Below are 15909 nucleotides of genomic sequence, written 5' to 3' on the forward strand. Positions count from 1 at the left end.
TAAAGTAGAAAAGTGGTTAATGGTTCAACTGAGTTGAAACCATTCCTGACTTGTCTTCCTCCCTTCACTCCATTCATAGGAAATGCAAGAAATATGGTTTAGTAAGAAGGAAAAGCTAAGGAAACCCAATGTGGATAGCCACCCCACTATGTCATACCACCCAGGAGTGCATTATTGTCTTCAGGGTAAGGTACTTGGTGCTGCCCAATACTAGCCCTACTCAAGCCACTATGGGATTCCAAATTCTTGATAAGTTCTTTTTCAGGGTGAGCAGCTAGGTGGCACACTGAATAGAACACTGGAAGACTCATCTTCATGAGTTCAAATCTAGCCTCAGACACTTACTAGCTGTGTGACCCTGGGCAAGTCATTTAACTGTTTGCTTCTGTTCCTTGTCTGTAAAATGGGATGGAGAAGGAAATGGCAAATGGCAAACCACTCTAGTATTTTTGTCAAGAAAACCTCAAATGAGGTCATGTAGAGTCAGACACAACTGATAAATGACCGAACAAGATTAATCTGTTTCAGGGAAGCCATATTGAGACAGCCTGCTCTAAGAGAATAATTTGCTTTGGCCTGTACTCATGTGCCTCCTTCCGAAGCTTCCATTTGTCAGCTCCTGTGTATTCATTTGGTTTGTCCAATTAGAATGGGGGATACCTGAGGGCAGGAATGCATAGCCTAGGGGCACTACCCCCTGTGCCATATCAGACTAAGAGCTGCCCACAGTTCCTATTTCTTCTCTTCTCTATTTCCCCAAATCCCAGTGTAGAGGTTCACACACAGTGGGTATTCCACAGAGTATGCTACTTCACTTTTCAAGTCAGTTAAAGAATTGGGAGAGGGGGAGGCCCCCAGGTGCAAATTAGAAGAATCAGCATGACTAATCCCTTATTTCTCAATAGCTTTTTTACTTCCTTAACCCTCTCACTTCTATCCTTTTATCCCTGAAATAATCCTGAAGGGGGATTTTTTCACCCCAAACAGGGAAATAGAGCCTAGTATCTCCAGGAAATGAAGTATCATCCTGAGTCACACCCAGTGGGTCTGAGGCATAGCTGAGACCAGAACTCAGACTTTCTAACTCCCAGACTGAAGATCTTCCCATTAATCCAACTGAACCAGGCTTTGATAATTTCCAAAGAATTCACACATATAATAGCTTCATTTGACCTCCACCAAAGCTATGTGAAGCAGGTAGACTAGGCATGGAAGTGCAGTAAATTGCAAAGAACATTGAATAAAAAGCAGGATTTTTTTTGTAGCCCTAGCCCTGCCTTTATTAGAGCTGTGTGACCTTGAGCAAGTCACTGGATCCTTAAGAGTCTCAATTTTTCCAACCTGAAAGTGATGGAAGTGATATCTGCCCTGCCTACTTTTTAGAGTTGTTGTGGGGCAAAATAAGATAATATGGGCAAAAATACTTTGAAAATGGTAAAGCCCCACATGAATAGGAAGTGATATTATCACAAGAGAGGAGGAAGATTAGTTAGAATTCTGAATATAGGAACCAACATAAGTCAAGTAACAAGCTTGAGTTATGAGAAGTGGGTATCAGGAAGAACAGTTTTAACCTAAACTTGGAGATTATAAAGATGTTACTTATTTTTAATTGAGTTGAATTGTCTCCAATCTCTTCCTGTGGCTTTTCCTAGTGTCAGGAAGGAAGGGGATCTGCCAAGTATTCAGTTCGAATGTGCTTTGGAGTAAAGATCAAAAGTCAGAATGGGTGTTCTAACTGCTTGAATCTTTGAGAAAAAAGGTGGAAGAAAATGTTACCATGTAGTCATTCCAAACCAACTGAATTGTCTATAATTCAATAGAAACTATGAAATAGATTGACATATGCTTTAGAAAAGAAGACTTGTGTTGACCACTATCTTTACTGTTATAAATGCCCAAATTATAGATATTTATTTAGGTGGCAGATTCCTTAAGGAGGAATCCATTGCTTCTCTCTTAGCAGTGGGGTGCAGTTAAAATGTGCAAATCCAATTTTCTTTATATAACAGCAGTTAGCACCCAAAGTATCTTCTTCACAGCATGGTGGTGCTTTCAGCAAAAAAAAAAAAAAAACAAAAAACTAGTGTCAGAAAGGGCCTCGCTTTCTTTAAGAACTGCAGGCTGATAGTGTTTAGCTGCCCTAAGGAGAAAGCTGAGAGATGAGAACCCAACCTCAAAACATGAACTAAACTATTTGAAGATGAACTCTAGAATCCCCTTGTGGAACTGAAATTTGGGGATCAGTATATAGTTGGCACCTCTGAGGCCCCTTACAGCAATGAAGTCGAATTTAAATGGAAACAGGAGTGGCTATTACATACATAAAAATGCCCGTGGGCTACAGTTTTAAAATGTAACGTTATCTAAATTTTGTTGCATTTTTAATTATTCTGCTAAATATTTATGAATTGCATTTTAATCTCGTTTTGGGCATACTCAGGAGCATACCCAGGAATCTGACACCTCTCCTTTACACTATGCCAAAAGCACCTCATGTAACCCAAATGGTTGTCTGAGATTGGAGGGTCCACTATTAGAAGAGTAGCACTGAACAAGTACTACTTGTTCATATGTCATCACCCCAGAAGTAACCTCCTTTCCTTCTTTGGATGCTGGCAGTAGAAGCAACAAGTGACAAGCTCAGAAAGGCATTTCTGTTTGAGAACGTCCCTGACGTTTTCATTATCCTGTCAATTCCCAGATATCATTCTTCATATAAGCACACAAACAGATAACATCCCTAAATCTTCCTCGTCAGTGAGAGCTTGTCTGTCATCCCATTTCTTCTTCACTAGCCACCTGTGGACCACAGGAAGGCCTGATTCTCCAGGTCTATTACATGTCCATTTCTGGCATGTCACTTTGGCAACTAATATTTGCACTTTCTCCCCTTTCTCAAGTGCAGCTCTGAAGGGTCTTTGTATTTCTAAACTTTGTACATTGACTTGGTAATGGGTCTTTGTATTTCTAAACTTTGTACCTTGACTTGGTGAAAACCCAAGCTGTCTGACTAGAACAAGTGCTTAAGGAGACTTAACCCCCTGAGAAGAGGGCCATACCTCTAAGCTCAAGGATAAAGTACACAATAGAACTGGATGCTAACAGAAATCTGTGATAAAAGCTGTGAGAAACACGTAAATTGTAGTTTGAGAGCTGCAGTCTTCCTCTGTAAAACAAAACACTATACTCTTGTGATAAGCTATTGTTTATTTCCAAGTACACTAAATAGCTCTATTTTTAAGGTGGTTTTCCTCCACTGTGATGCATTCATTGTTCTACTGAAAGGTTGAAGAAAAAATGAAATAAAAATCATCAGCTAAGATAATAATTAGAGAATAATCTGCAGGTTTCACTATGACCCAAGATCATCAGGTCCATCCAGATCATGAGAAATTATGAATTACTTAGAAATGACTTGGTAATGATGCCAAAGCTCTGTGATTCAGCTCATTTATCTAGGAATAGGTTTCTTAGAAACTTAACTTCTTTGAAAGCTAATAGCACACCTCCCTGTGAGAATGGAAAGGAAATCAAGGGTTGATTATATTCACAACAGGTTTATTTGGTGAAGGTATCACATGCTGTGAACAAGATAACTTAGGTGCTAACTACTATAATATAAGGAAAATGGGATTACCACATTTTAACTGCTACCTGCTGCTAAGGCAGAAGATATGGCTTCTCCCCAAGGAATCTGCCACCTAAACAGAGAGTTCATAATTCAGGTATTACTAACAGAAATGGCAAAGACCAAAACAACTCTCTCTTTCAAAGCAATGAGTCAAGCCAGCTTGTAGTCTCTGTTGGAACTTAGATAACGAAAAAGTTTTAGAAAAAAAATGAGACTTGTCATTTCTATAATGCTTTACAATATATGAAGGGCTTAATATACATTAGCTGACTGATCCTCACAACACCTCTATGAGGTAGGTTATGCAGATATATTCCCCATTTACAAAATGAGGAAACTGAGGCAGAAAAGCTAAGGGTCTTCATTAAGATTACGCATCTGGTTAATGGTATAGCCAATATGCGAATCCAGGTCTTTCCACTCCAAATTCAATTCCCTTTCCCCTACACCACCCCTGCCTTGACTAGTTAAGTACCTCTTACGAACAAGTCATTATGCTAAAATCCTAGAGATATAAAGATAGATAGGACACAGACTTTGTTTTCAAAGAGTTAATAATCTAATTGGGGAGGTTGGCAAGGAAGAAGGTTGAATACTAATCCCAATGACACAGACTCAGACTGAAGTCCACTTGGTCATTGTGATGCATAGCATCCCATCATGTACAGAATGAAAATTTATTCAACATTTTTATTCTTATCATCTGTCCATCTTGTATATACATGCACACTTGGTTATGGCAAGTCTTAGAAGATGCCATATATATGGCATATAAAATTATGAACCCCAGAACAGAAAAGCAGTACCTGACTTATTTCATATATAACTTGATACCATAAACTGGTACTTTAAAAAGAGTTTCATATTACAATAGACTTGAAGGACCAAAAACCAGTCCCTTCAACCTTACTCAATTTCACGTGCATTAAAGGGCACATTATGATATTCACCAGACATTCCTTATAACTAGTCCTTAAACTGAGGTAGGAAACATGGGACTGGACAGTGAGCCTGAATAATGTCCCATTTCCTCTCAGAAAGGTAACCCCTCTGATATGCTTTTTAGATAAATAATCCATTTGACTTCCTTGCTTCTTTCATTTAAAACCTTGCTTATGACCCAGGTTCCTTATAGGGAGACCACCTGAAAGACAGAAAATACTGAAGAAAATACAACTTCTTTCTCTCTCCTTCCTCTGAAACTTTATAGACCCAGCACAAGACTAAATCATTCCAACATCTGCATCAGCAGTAAAGGAAGAGATAAGCAGCGCTAAAAGATGCACAAAAGAGCTGCCCATCAGGATGAAAAATTCCCTCCTGCTTGCTTAGCTACTACTCCCCAAGGGAGATGAGGAAAATAGGAGTGACAAGGTACCTGTAAAAAGCATCAGAGAGAGACCATTTTCAAGGTCCTCCAACTTAATGAATATATGGTTGCTGATGATTTTTTTAGCCTCTGAAAACAAACCTTCCATCGCTGAAATGAAATAAATGTAGAGGGTCTTCTTCTGCTAGAGTAATGGGGATAGAAGAGGAGATACTACAGGACAGAAAGAAGATATAGGGCATGATCCTTTTCCCCTAACAATGAAAGGGGCTATATTTCCCCATCATTTCTTCCCACTGTTGGGGACCTTGATAAGAGCAAGAGAAAGCTAGATAAAGGGAGCACTGACTTCTCAGTGAATAACACAGTAGAAGAGAAACAAGAGTGACTGAAAGAATCAAGATGAGATGGTGGGTTTCATTCATTTGCCATCCATTTATTAAACAATCCGGTAAAAAGCACTGTGCTAAATTCTGGAAGAAAAGCAAAACTAAATAAGACCAATGCCCCTACCTGCATGGAGTTTGTAATCTAAAAGGAACTAATCCTGGTGCTTCTTCATCATTCCTAAGGAGATAAAAGAGCTGCCTTAGAGATGAGACATAAATTAGCCTTGGAAATAAACACATATGCTTGTCCTTTTGTCTGTAAAAGTGTTACTCCTGATCCACCATCAGTAGGATATGTTTTGCTACAATAAGGAAGCCAGGATAGCTGAGCTGTGAGAATAATAAACAGAAGCTTCAGGCAATAACCCAAGAATCAGCAGCTTCTCTCCTACTCCCAGGCAGACTGCAGCCATTAGATAAAAACAGAGAAGCATAACTTTTAGGCTCATTTTCATAGAGCTGGCCCATTCTGCTGCTGCTGTTGTAAAGCCGATACTTTTGAAAGGAGAAAGAGGCGGTTGGCCAAAAGGCGGAACAGAACAGCAAAAGGAGACACTGCTCTCCCTGTGAGCTTCTGTGTTCCACAGGCTGATGTGTGTCCCTGGGGATCTCTCATAAGCCAGAGTGGGCTGACAGCTACTTGAGGTCTTGTGCACAGAGATAACTGTGAAAGGGTTTGGCAGTGTGTTATGAGGTCACCAATGACCTCCTTCTTGATAACACCACCTGAGCTTTTCCCTATTTCCTCGGGCATGTCAAAAGTAAAGAGACCCTGGGCCATCAGAGATAGAGCAGCCTTGATCACAAGTACTTTGAGTAATTTATTCTAGTAGATGAGACAGACTTTCAATGAACTACCCACTCTCAACCTCTAATCCTTGCTGTGACATGCAACTACAAACCTGTGAGACAGGTTACCAGGGTTTCAGATGGAATCTGTGGTCAGAGAACTGATTTTTTTCTGTGAAATCAACAGGTTTCCAGGGATCAACCCCCTGATGCTGCCCTCATTTATACAAGCCTCTAATAAACACTGTTAACAGAGGAAGAGCAATGACTTACTCCAGACAAAGTGAGGAGGGGGGAAAGAAATTGCTGATGTTTCTCATTTTCTTACCTGTAGGAGGCCAGTAAGACATTTGGAATGGGATGATATATTTTGGAGACTTGTATTTAAAAGGTTGATTTAAATGCCATTTTCATCGGGAGCTAAAACCTACACTGTGACAAGAAATAATGTTGCTGTCATCCAGTGGCTTCTCCTCTGCTAACTATGCATTTGAATTTCCCCAGTCTTACCAAACCAGAGCATCCCCAACGCAGGAAAATTAGCAAGCTGCTAACAGTCCTTCTGCTTTCCTGTTGGCCACTCAGGAGTCGAGAAGCTCGCAGAATGAGGACTGGTCAAATGGCCCGGTATGATAGGACTCTGCCACTGAACTCAGCTGCCCCCCTACACAGCTGCCTCTCAGAATCTGGTTATAAAGACCAGCCTGAAATTCTCCTTTACTCCCACAGGGAGATAGTGGAAGGGAGGTTTTTCCACTTCCATACCAGAGGAGTCTGAGGGTTAATTCCAATTCAATCTAATATGCATATATTTGCTTTCCCTCAAATACAATGTACAGTTTTACCCCAATTAAATTCTAATTGTAAATTTGATGATTAGACCTTGACATAAAGGAGGACTATGGCCACATGGGCTGTTTTGGAGATGTTTAGAAATATTTTAATAAGACTGCCCAGTAAACTGGAGAGCATTAGGGGAGGGAGGGAGACAAAGAGACAGAGATTTGGGGGGGGTGGGAGAAAGGAAAGGAAGGAAGGAAGGGAGGGAGGGAGGAATGAAGAAAGGAGGAAAGAACCAAAAAGGAAAAGAAAGTGAAAGGAGATAGGAAGGAAGGGAAGAAAGGAAGAAAAGAAGAAAGGAAGGAATGAAGGAAGGCAGAGATAGTACTCCATTGTACTATCGGTACTATCATAGAGTAGAATGGATATTGCATTTCATTGGTATAGGAAACCCCCTCCACCAATGCAGATCTGCACAGATTCACAGCTTATAGTCCTATAAAGTTGCCCAGGGCACTGAGAGATGAAGTGATTTGCCTAGGATAACATAGTCAGTATGTGAATGATGTATGACTTGGACCCAGGCTTTCCTTTCTCAGAGGCTGACTCATTAACTGCTTAGCCAATAAATATTCCCCACTGAAGGCCTCCTTTGATATCCACTCCTGGCATGGAAGTGAAGCTAGGTTCTCAAGGCTATATGAAGTAGCACACATTTTGGCAGATCCAACCAAGCTGGAAATATTCTAGAATAGGTCTGGTGATGAACTGGCTGTCTATGGCTTTAGATCCTGCCTAAAACTCAGTTCAGAGAAGCTCACAGCAAGAAGGCCACAGAAAGATAAACATTTACAGCCACAACAACTCATAAAGATCAAGAAATAAGGTATGGCGGGGGAGGGAGGATCTTTGCCAGTGCCAGTGAAGGATGTACTAACACTAATGAAATTACAGTTCCTTGAGGCAATTAAATAGCAATAATAATAAAATATCTTGCATTTGTATAGTACCTTTTTCATGTTTCCCCTCCAACGTGTTTTGATAACAATATTCTCATAAGAGATAACAGAAGATCTGACATCCTCACTTTACAGACAAGAAAACTGAGACCCAAGAAGGAGGGGCCAAAACAGTTACTCATTTACAACCCTTGGTCAGTGGCCACAATGCCTAGAACCCAAGGGTCCAGACTCCCACCAGACCACATTATCTCTGACAGTTTTCTCTGCTTATATACTATCTACTAAATAGAACAACCATGCATGCCACAGGTATACAGTCAAAGCCTGCTCTGCCTGTGCTCCAGGAACCAGGGCTACCACCCCTTACCCTTACCTCAGCCAGGCGGGAATGCTTGTGGACATTTTCACCCTTCTGCACACTGGGAGCCAACTGCTGCAGGACCCCCCTGCTGCTTGTCAGCGCTCTGGTTAGCCGGGCAAATTTCCCCCAACCTAAAGGAAACAAGAGAGGAGAGATACATTCTGCTACGTGCAGTAAAACTACAGATAACCAGTCTTATCATGGCTATTTCTAGAAATGGATGTACTTTTCCCACGCTCATCTCTTAATTTCCCACTTGTTCATGTATTAAGTTCCCATCATTTATATAGCATTTCCCATAATTCACACTCACAGTAGAGAAAGACTTAAGAAACATAGCTAATTTTTGATACATCACACTTAATTAGGTATTATCCTTTAGTTTCTCTAAGTGGGTAGAGTGTTGGACTTAGACTCAGGAAGAACTGAGTTCAAATCTTGTCTCAGACATGTACTAGCTGACCCTAGGCAAAGTCACTTAACGTCTCTTGTTCTCAATTTCCTCGTCTATAAAATGGGGATGATGATAGCATCTCTTTCCCAGGGTGGTTGAAAGAATCAAATGAAATAACATGTAAAGCCTTTTGCAAACTTTAAAGTGCATTCTTTAGAAGACACCTTCATACCTACCATCTCATTATTCCATAATTAGGTTAGATCTTTCCATTTCACAGATGGGGAAACTGAAATACACAGCTGATAGCATATAAGAGATTTTCACTAAGGACACAGAACAAGCAACAGTCAGAGGCAATAATAAATTGACTCCCAGAGAAGAATTTCTTCCCAATGCTGAGCTCAGCAAGATAGTTGACTCATTATATGCCTCAAGCTGGTCCAGGTCTAGACTGTCTGATAAGGGTCCTCTAGGGGTTCACTGTAGTTCGTAGTAGTTCTGGAGAGCCAAGATTGACCACCAACCTCCTGGTCCTCGGGCTCTTGGGGTGACGAAGATGGTTACACAGTTTGAACTAGACCCAATGGAGCCATTCAATGGCTGTACTACTTACTCTGCTGTACTTTTTGTTGATTTCCACCAGTCTCCTGAGAAAGCAAGAAATATTGGTTCCCCCGCCCCCCCTCCCGCCTCTGGAATCTCTCTGGAGAAACTGAGAATCAGAGTTTAAATGACCTGACCAAGATCTCATGGAGGAGCTATTTTGCTAGTCCCCAGAAGGCAGAACTAGAAACAGTGGTAGAAGCTACAGAGGGGCAATTAACAATTAAAGCTATCTGAAAATAGAATGGGCTCCCTTTGCAAGTAGAGTTTTCATCATCACTGAAGGTCTCTGAGCAGAAGCAGGATGACCACACACTAGGGATGATACAGAAATGGTTTCTGCTCAGGTACAAGTTGGACTAAACGATCTCTCAGGTCTCTCCCAACTCTGAGAGTCTATGATTTGGTAAGTGCCAGAGTTAGGACTAGAAAGCAGACCTGTTAATTCTCAGCTCTATCTGTGACATTGTGGTATCCCTCTTGTGTGATTTCCTCCCTCCCAAGACACTGAAAACACAATACGTGCACAATAATTGCTTATTGAGTGATTGTATGAGTATGATGGAAGGAGGCAGGTATTACATAATAGGAATTCCCCAAATGGCCAGCAAACTATTATAGATTGGCATAATCCTAGGACCCTGGGTCCCTGAGAGATGACTCAGGTTAATCCTCAATTTCCAATAAGAACCTACCCAATGGTTGATATTGGAACCAAGAAGAAGAATGGTCTTTAAGTGTGACCTTTAGTATTATGATCTCAGCGTTTGGGGTTTGGAGGTATTTTGTACCTTGATCTTATGTAAACACAGCAAGAAATGAAAATCAGCTCTTTGGAGGTCTTATTATTCCAAACATTCTAGGTTTTAAAGAAAAAGCTAGAGGAGCCCTGTGAGCTTCCCGACTCCATTAAGCAGAGGAATGATACTACTTAGGGTCTGCTTGAAATGAACCACATGAGGTTCAAGCTATGAGATGACTATTAAAGTCTATGGAAGAGAAGCAGAACAGGCCCTATATGGAGCTCTCCAGGTCTCCTCTTGAATGGACCAATGGTCCATCAATATAATTTGTTTTCAGGGGTGGAGCAGAATCTTTTAAAGTAAGTCAGTTTTAGGTTCCTGCTGGCCTTCAGCCACACTGCTTTTCAGCTGTAGGAGATAAAGCTGAAATTGGACCCTAAAAAAACATATCCTAAGGAATGTGAAAATAAATCTGTGTGTGTACATGAACACAAGTGGCAGCACACATGTGCCCATTTGCATCAAAACCAGAAATACTTATAATCCAAGTAGAGTAGTTGCCTAAGGTATAACAGGGGATAGTCTTTGTGTTTATGTACCTTTTAAAAATGGAAAATTCTACTCTTTGGCCTCTCTGGCCCCTTAACACTAGGGCTTTCCTTTAGCTAATTAGCACCAATTTTTCTTGTATTTATCTTATATGCATACTGTCTGGCATATAGTAGGTGTTTAATAAACGTTTATTGACTGATTGATTGACTAAGGTCCATTCTTGTCCAAAATCAACGATCCTATGATCAGTATGCTCGCCAGCTCCAATCTGCAGCTCTCCCAGAATCCAACTCTGTCTTATGAGGGTTGAATAAGAAAGGTAGGAAGGGAGGGTAGGGCACATGAAAATGTGACGTCATTGGACACAAATATAGAAATAAGTAGGGCCTATGAAGTCATCTAACCTAAGCTATCTCATTTTACAGGTAATAAAACTGAGGCTAAGAGAAGTTAAATAATTCAATGCCATACAGGTAGTAACCCTCCTCAGTACTGAATACTAGTATCAGAAAAATGAAGGAAGGTTCTTTATGAAGTACTACAAGAAAACAAAAAAGCTACAATTTTAAGTTGTACCAAAGGATAACAAAATTGCTAACCTAAAAGAAGAAAATATAGGAGCTGAAAGAAATATCCAAATATGTGCAGTACATGACAGAGACAACAGAAAAACTAGCTATACAAAGTCTTAAAGGCCTTGGACCACTGAATGAGCTAGCCTTTATGGATTCTGACTCTACAGTGGAAGAAGCAGGCAGAGATTCTGAAGAAAAAGACACCCAGAATCAGACATGACAAAAATAAGTGTCTCTTTACAGTATTTAAAACATATTTAAGATATTTAGTGATTGACTATTGGGAAATAAGACTACCGAAGTTTACCTCTGCTTTAGATGTGTTTAGGTGTTTCTTTTATAAGCTGATGAAGGCCTAGCATGTCTGGTTCAGTTGTCGGTTGTAGGGTTTTTGTCTGTTTTTGCCTAACAGTTAGTGGTAGAGAATTAACCACATTTAGCAAACTGTTATAGTTGATTTGGGGAAACCTGACTTGAAATACAAATGTTTCCTATTTTTAATATTGCAATATTTTATATAAATAGCATCTTCTCAGTTGAATCTGTCAAGACTAACATATACTTAGTAAATAAACTTTAATCCTCCAACAAGAAAAAAAAACAAACAAAAAATCTAATCAAATTAAATAGCAAAGACATATTTGAATCCAGGTCTTCTGATCCCAAATCTAGCACTCTTCCTTCGGAGAAAGTAATGTACATTCTAGAGGCAAAGGATAGATGAGTGATTCTGAGTCACTACTACCAACACCTTCTTGTTCTCTAGGTTATGACTTTTTCTAGGACCTCTGCTTATACAAAGAAAGGAATAATGAAGTGGCTGTAGCAGCCACAGCAACTTTGCTGCATAACTTCCAGGAAACATATTCTTAGAGGATTTTTCCTGTTACCAAGCAGGACCTAGGAAAAACTTAGATAACAGCAAAGCTCAAGAAGACATCAACCAAAGGAGGCCAGGTGTCCTGTGACAGTTTTCCTGAGGCACAGGAAGTAGAGATGAGAACTAAAGAATCACAGAACTTGGAGCTAAAAATTACCTTATGGACCATCTCATCTAAACTCATCTTAAGGTTGATGGAACTGGGGCCACAGAGGTAAATGATTTGTCCAGCATCATGCTGGAAGAGGCAAAGATGGGAGAAAATGGAAAGAAAGAGAGAGAGAGAAAGAGAGAGAGAAAGAAAGAGAGAAGGGAAAGAAGTAGAATAGGGAAAAAATAGAAAAAAGACAAGAATAAAAGGGGGATTAAAAAAAGAAGAAAAACAAGAAAAAGAATTCAAATAGTGGGAAGTGTTTCATGTTCTTTCCAACATCCATAGAACTACAGATTTAGAGTGGGAAGAGACCTGAGAAATTTTTTAGTCCAATCTTGCCCATAGTCAACCATCTAGTAAACAGTAGAGCCAGGATTTCAACTTTGGTCTTCTGACTCTAAATCCAGCGCACTTTCCACTATGCCATGTTAACCAATAAGCATCTTCTGATCACCATGCCAACAAACGAACATCTTCTGGTCACCATGTCTATCAGCAAATGTCTTCAGATAACCATGTCAACTAACAAGCCTACTACATGGTTAATGTTGTGCATACTCTCTTTGCATTAATTCTCTCCACACTTAGAGTTATATTTCTTGCTTCCCAGTTAAAACGTAAGGTCCTTGAGAGGAGGATTGTTTCATTCTTTGTATCTCTATATTCAGCACCTAACACAATGCCAAGAACATAATGGGCAATTGATAAATGCTTGTTAATTGACTAGATGCTGCCCCTCAATGACTTAATGAGTGCCATAGTCATCAGCTGCCTGATCCAGATTAACACTCAGTAGCTGTTTCTCACTCTCTCCTTCTGATATGGAGCCTCCTACAACATGTGGATCTGAGCTTGGGTAAGCCCGACAAGGTTTGGCTCTAGCCAATGCATCTTTGTGCCATCTCTACTTCATAGGACCATGGAGACATTGAAGTGGTTCTGTGAGAAATGGGAAATCATTCAAAAATTCTTTTGATGTCAAACTGAGCTATTCCCACCCATGGACAGCATAGATGATATGAATTTGTGGAGATGTGAGACTTTCGCAAACATTCATCCTGCTTAGGAGGAGATAAAGTGAATAGAAACTTTGTTCTGAGCTCAAAGCATCTGCTTCCCATAGGACCACTTAGAAAATCAGATCCTAGGGCCCATGGGCAACTTAACTTTCCTTAGAATATATAACAAGAATATATAAAGAATATATAACTTTGGTAAAGAAAATATGGGCATAGAAATGTAAGCTGAAGTTAGTAGTAGGCATTCTCTGGGTATTTATTTCTCTCCCTTAAGTCCTCTGCTTTTAACTACTAAAATGCAAATTATCCTCACACATAACAAAATTAGGATTGCTCCTACAGTAACAGTGCTTTGGGGATTGATAAATCTTTGAGTTTTCTCTCCAGCATTACCCTCGATGTGAGCAGATAATCCTATGGATTCCTTTTGAGGAAATACCATTCATACTTTCAAGACAAAGCAGGAGAAAAAACAGAATAATTTTAACTACTCTGTCTCTTCCCCAAGAGTGATTCATGAAAAGACCCCCATGAAAACATAAGGATAAGAGGACTAAGCCTGAAATGGCCTTTGAGATCCTTTCCCCCTGCCTTGCTTTCCTAACTCTTTGTCCTTCAAAATCTTGGCTGGAGTTTTACATTGCCATGGTCTTCTGCACTTAACTAGAGTCTGGCTCAGAAGTTGGATATGAGAGGTAGCTCTTTGAAAGTGAATTTGCTCCTCTAAAATGAGGTTATTCAGTGGGGTGAGGTAGAAAACAAGAGAATGATGACTCATTCCACAGTGAGCAATTTGCAAAGAAGGTTCCAAGCCTAGCAGTCTATTCTCCTGCACTCACAAGCCACAGAACTCCCTAGTATAACTGACTCAGAAGAAGGAACGAGGACAGAGAAAATTCCAGCAGCCTACTCTCAATTATCCATAATAATAGGGAATGAAGAGAGTAGGGACAATTGAAATCCACAAAGAAATAGTTTCTCATTTTAGCTGTTTCAACCTACTCTCTTGCCCAACCATTTAAAAAAGAAGAAAGAAATAAAAGGGCTACTTAGAAGTAGCAAAATTGACTCAAGTTTTACCTTCTCTCCTGGCTGCTCATGATCTCTCTCAGAGATGCTGATAAGCAATGAAATGTTCTAAAAGATGGGCAGCAAAGAGATGAGGAATAGAAGGAAGAGAAGTCAAGATTTACGTATGGAATCATGGAGCACTAAATAATGGAAGAAAGGTAGATCCTCACATAACACATAACAGGGTCCCTAATGGCAAACTCTCTCAACTGGGCTTCATAAGCAAAAAGAGATTATACTGCATATCATAAAGAAGAAAAAGAAGCAATAGAGAGGCTATTTTAAAAAGGTGAAAAGACTCCAGAAAAATACATGTATAACGTTTTATTATTTACAAAGCACTTTTCTCACAGTAACCTTGTGATTTAAGTAGTACAAGTAGTACTACCCCTATTTTAAAGGAAAGGCACCTAGAGTGCCTTTTCTTTGTTAAGAATTAAATATTTTAAAATTCAAAGACTTTCTCAAAGGCATACTACTTGTTTGAGATCTAACTATAGTTAGTTCTCAATAATTCCCAGATATATTATCTATTTTTCAAATTTTATATAGGGATTTATTTTAAAAAGAGGATTTTCTCTGTAGCAAAAAGTACATTTCTAGGCCACCTCCCACCATTGTCAAGACATGTACTCAGGGAATATAAACTAAATTTTAATATCAGATTACATAAATCAGATCTAGGAAAACCTTAGGCAAATCTAGTAGGGGACAGAAGGAGAGACATATATAGCTGAACCAAATCTACCTATTTGAGGACTTCTGGTTTGGATTATCTATACCTATAAGTCTGTCTTTGGTGCAAACAATGGTGAATTGTAAATCCTAGATCAGAGCGGCTATTAATGCTGACCAAGGTGCTGAAATGAGTGCTGGGCTCTGTCTTCTAGAAGAAATGGACAGGTGTACACAAGGGAAAAAGGAAGAAAAAAAAGCATTGTAGAAAGTTGGAGGTGGAAAGGACCTTAGAGATCACCTGTCCACTCCTGTCATTTTATAGATAAGGAAATTGAGACTAAGAGATGGTAAGTGACTTGCCCAAGGTCACACAGAGTGAGCAGTGAAGCCAGAACTTGCACTCACATCTTCTCTCTCAATGCTCTTTCTACTATATTCCAGTGCCTCTCAGAAGCACAATCAAGGCACACGGCAGTGAGGGTTACTTTTTCTCACTGGCCTATTTAGCTCTTGGGGCTATTGATAAAACTGCAATTCATATAATAGTAATCACACTATGGAGTTGAGATGATCTATGTTGTTCTATCATAAATAGGATCTTATCATATGTGAACATGTCTAAGCAGAGGACCATACACATAGCAGAGTAAAACCAAGCTTCCAACAGTCAAAGTGGGGCATGCCTGTAATTTCTGCTATCAGAAAGGCTAGTGCCTCAGGTAAGCTCCAGAATTCTAAGTTTTTGGTGATGTTCACATTAAGTCTAGCACCAATTCCATACACACCCAGAAGGATGCCCAGCCCAGGTGGGAAATGGATCAGGTCAAAGCTTCTGTGCCAGTCAGCAGTGGGATTGGGCTGGCAAACGACAGCTACACTTCCAGCCTGGGTGAGACAGGGAGACCCAGACTCAAAACAACAACAAATTCCCCAGGTAAAATAAGACTGGGAGGCTGCTACACCACCTATAATGGAAAACCTTTGATGGGACA

General features: G+C 39.9%; 1 protein-coding gene across 1 annotated transcript in view; it reads right to left on the minus strand.

The window, feature by feature from the left end:
* KCNH1 (potassium voltage-gated channel subfamily H member 1) overlaps nucleotides 1-15909 on the minus strand; it is a 515719-nt gene that overhangs the window by 457355 nt on the left and 42455 nt on the right. The window contains exon 5 of the mRNA XM_036756302.1: nucleotides 8258-8376. Within this exon, the coding sequence (XP_036612197.1) occupies nucleotides 8258-8376 (119 nt within the window). The remainder of the gene's footprint in view (nucleotides 1-8257; nucleotides 8377-15909) is intronic.

The sequence above is a fragment of the Trichosurus vulpecula genome, chromosome 4, assembly GCF_011100635.1.
Source record: "Trichosurus vulpecula isolate mTriVul1 chromosome 4, mTriVul1.pri, whole genome shotgun sequence".
NCBI classification, from domain to species: domain Eukaryota; kingdom Metazoa; phylum Chordata; class Mammalia; order Diprotodontia; family Phalangeridae; genus Trichosurus; species Trichosurus vulpecula.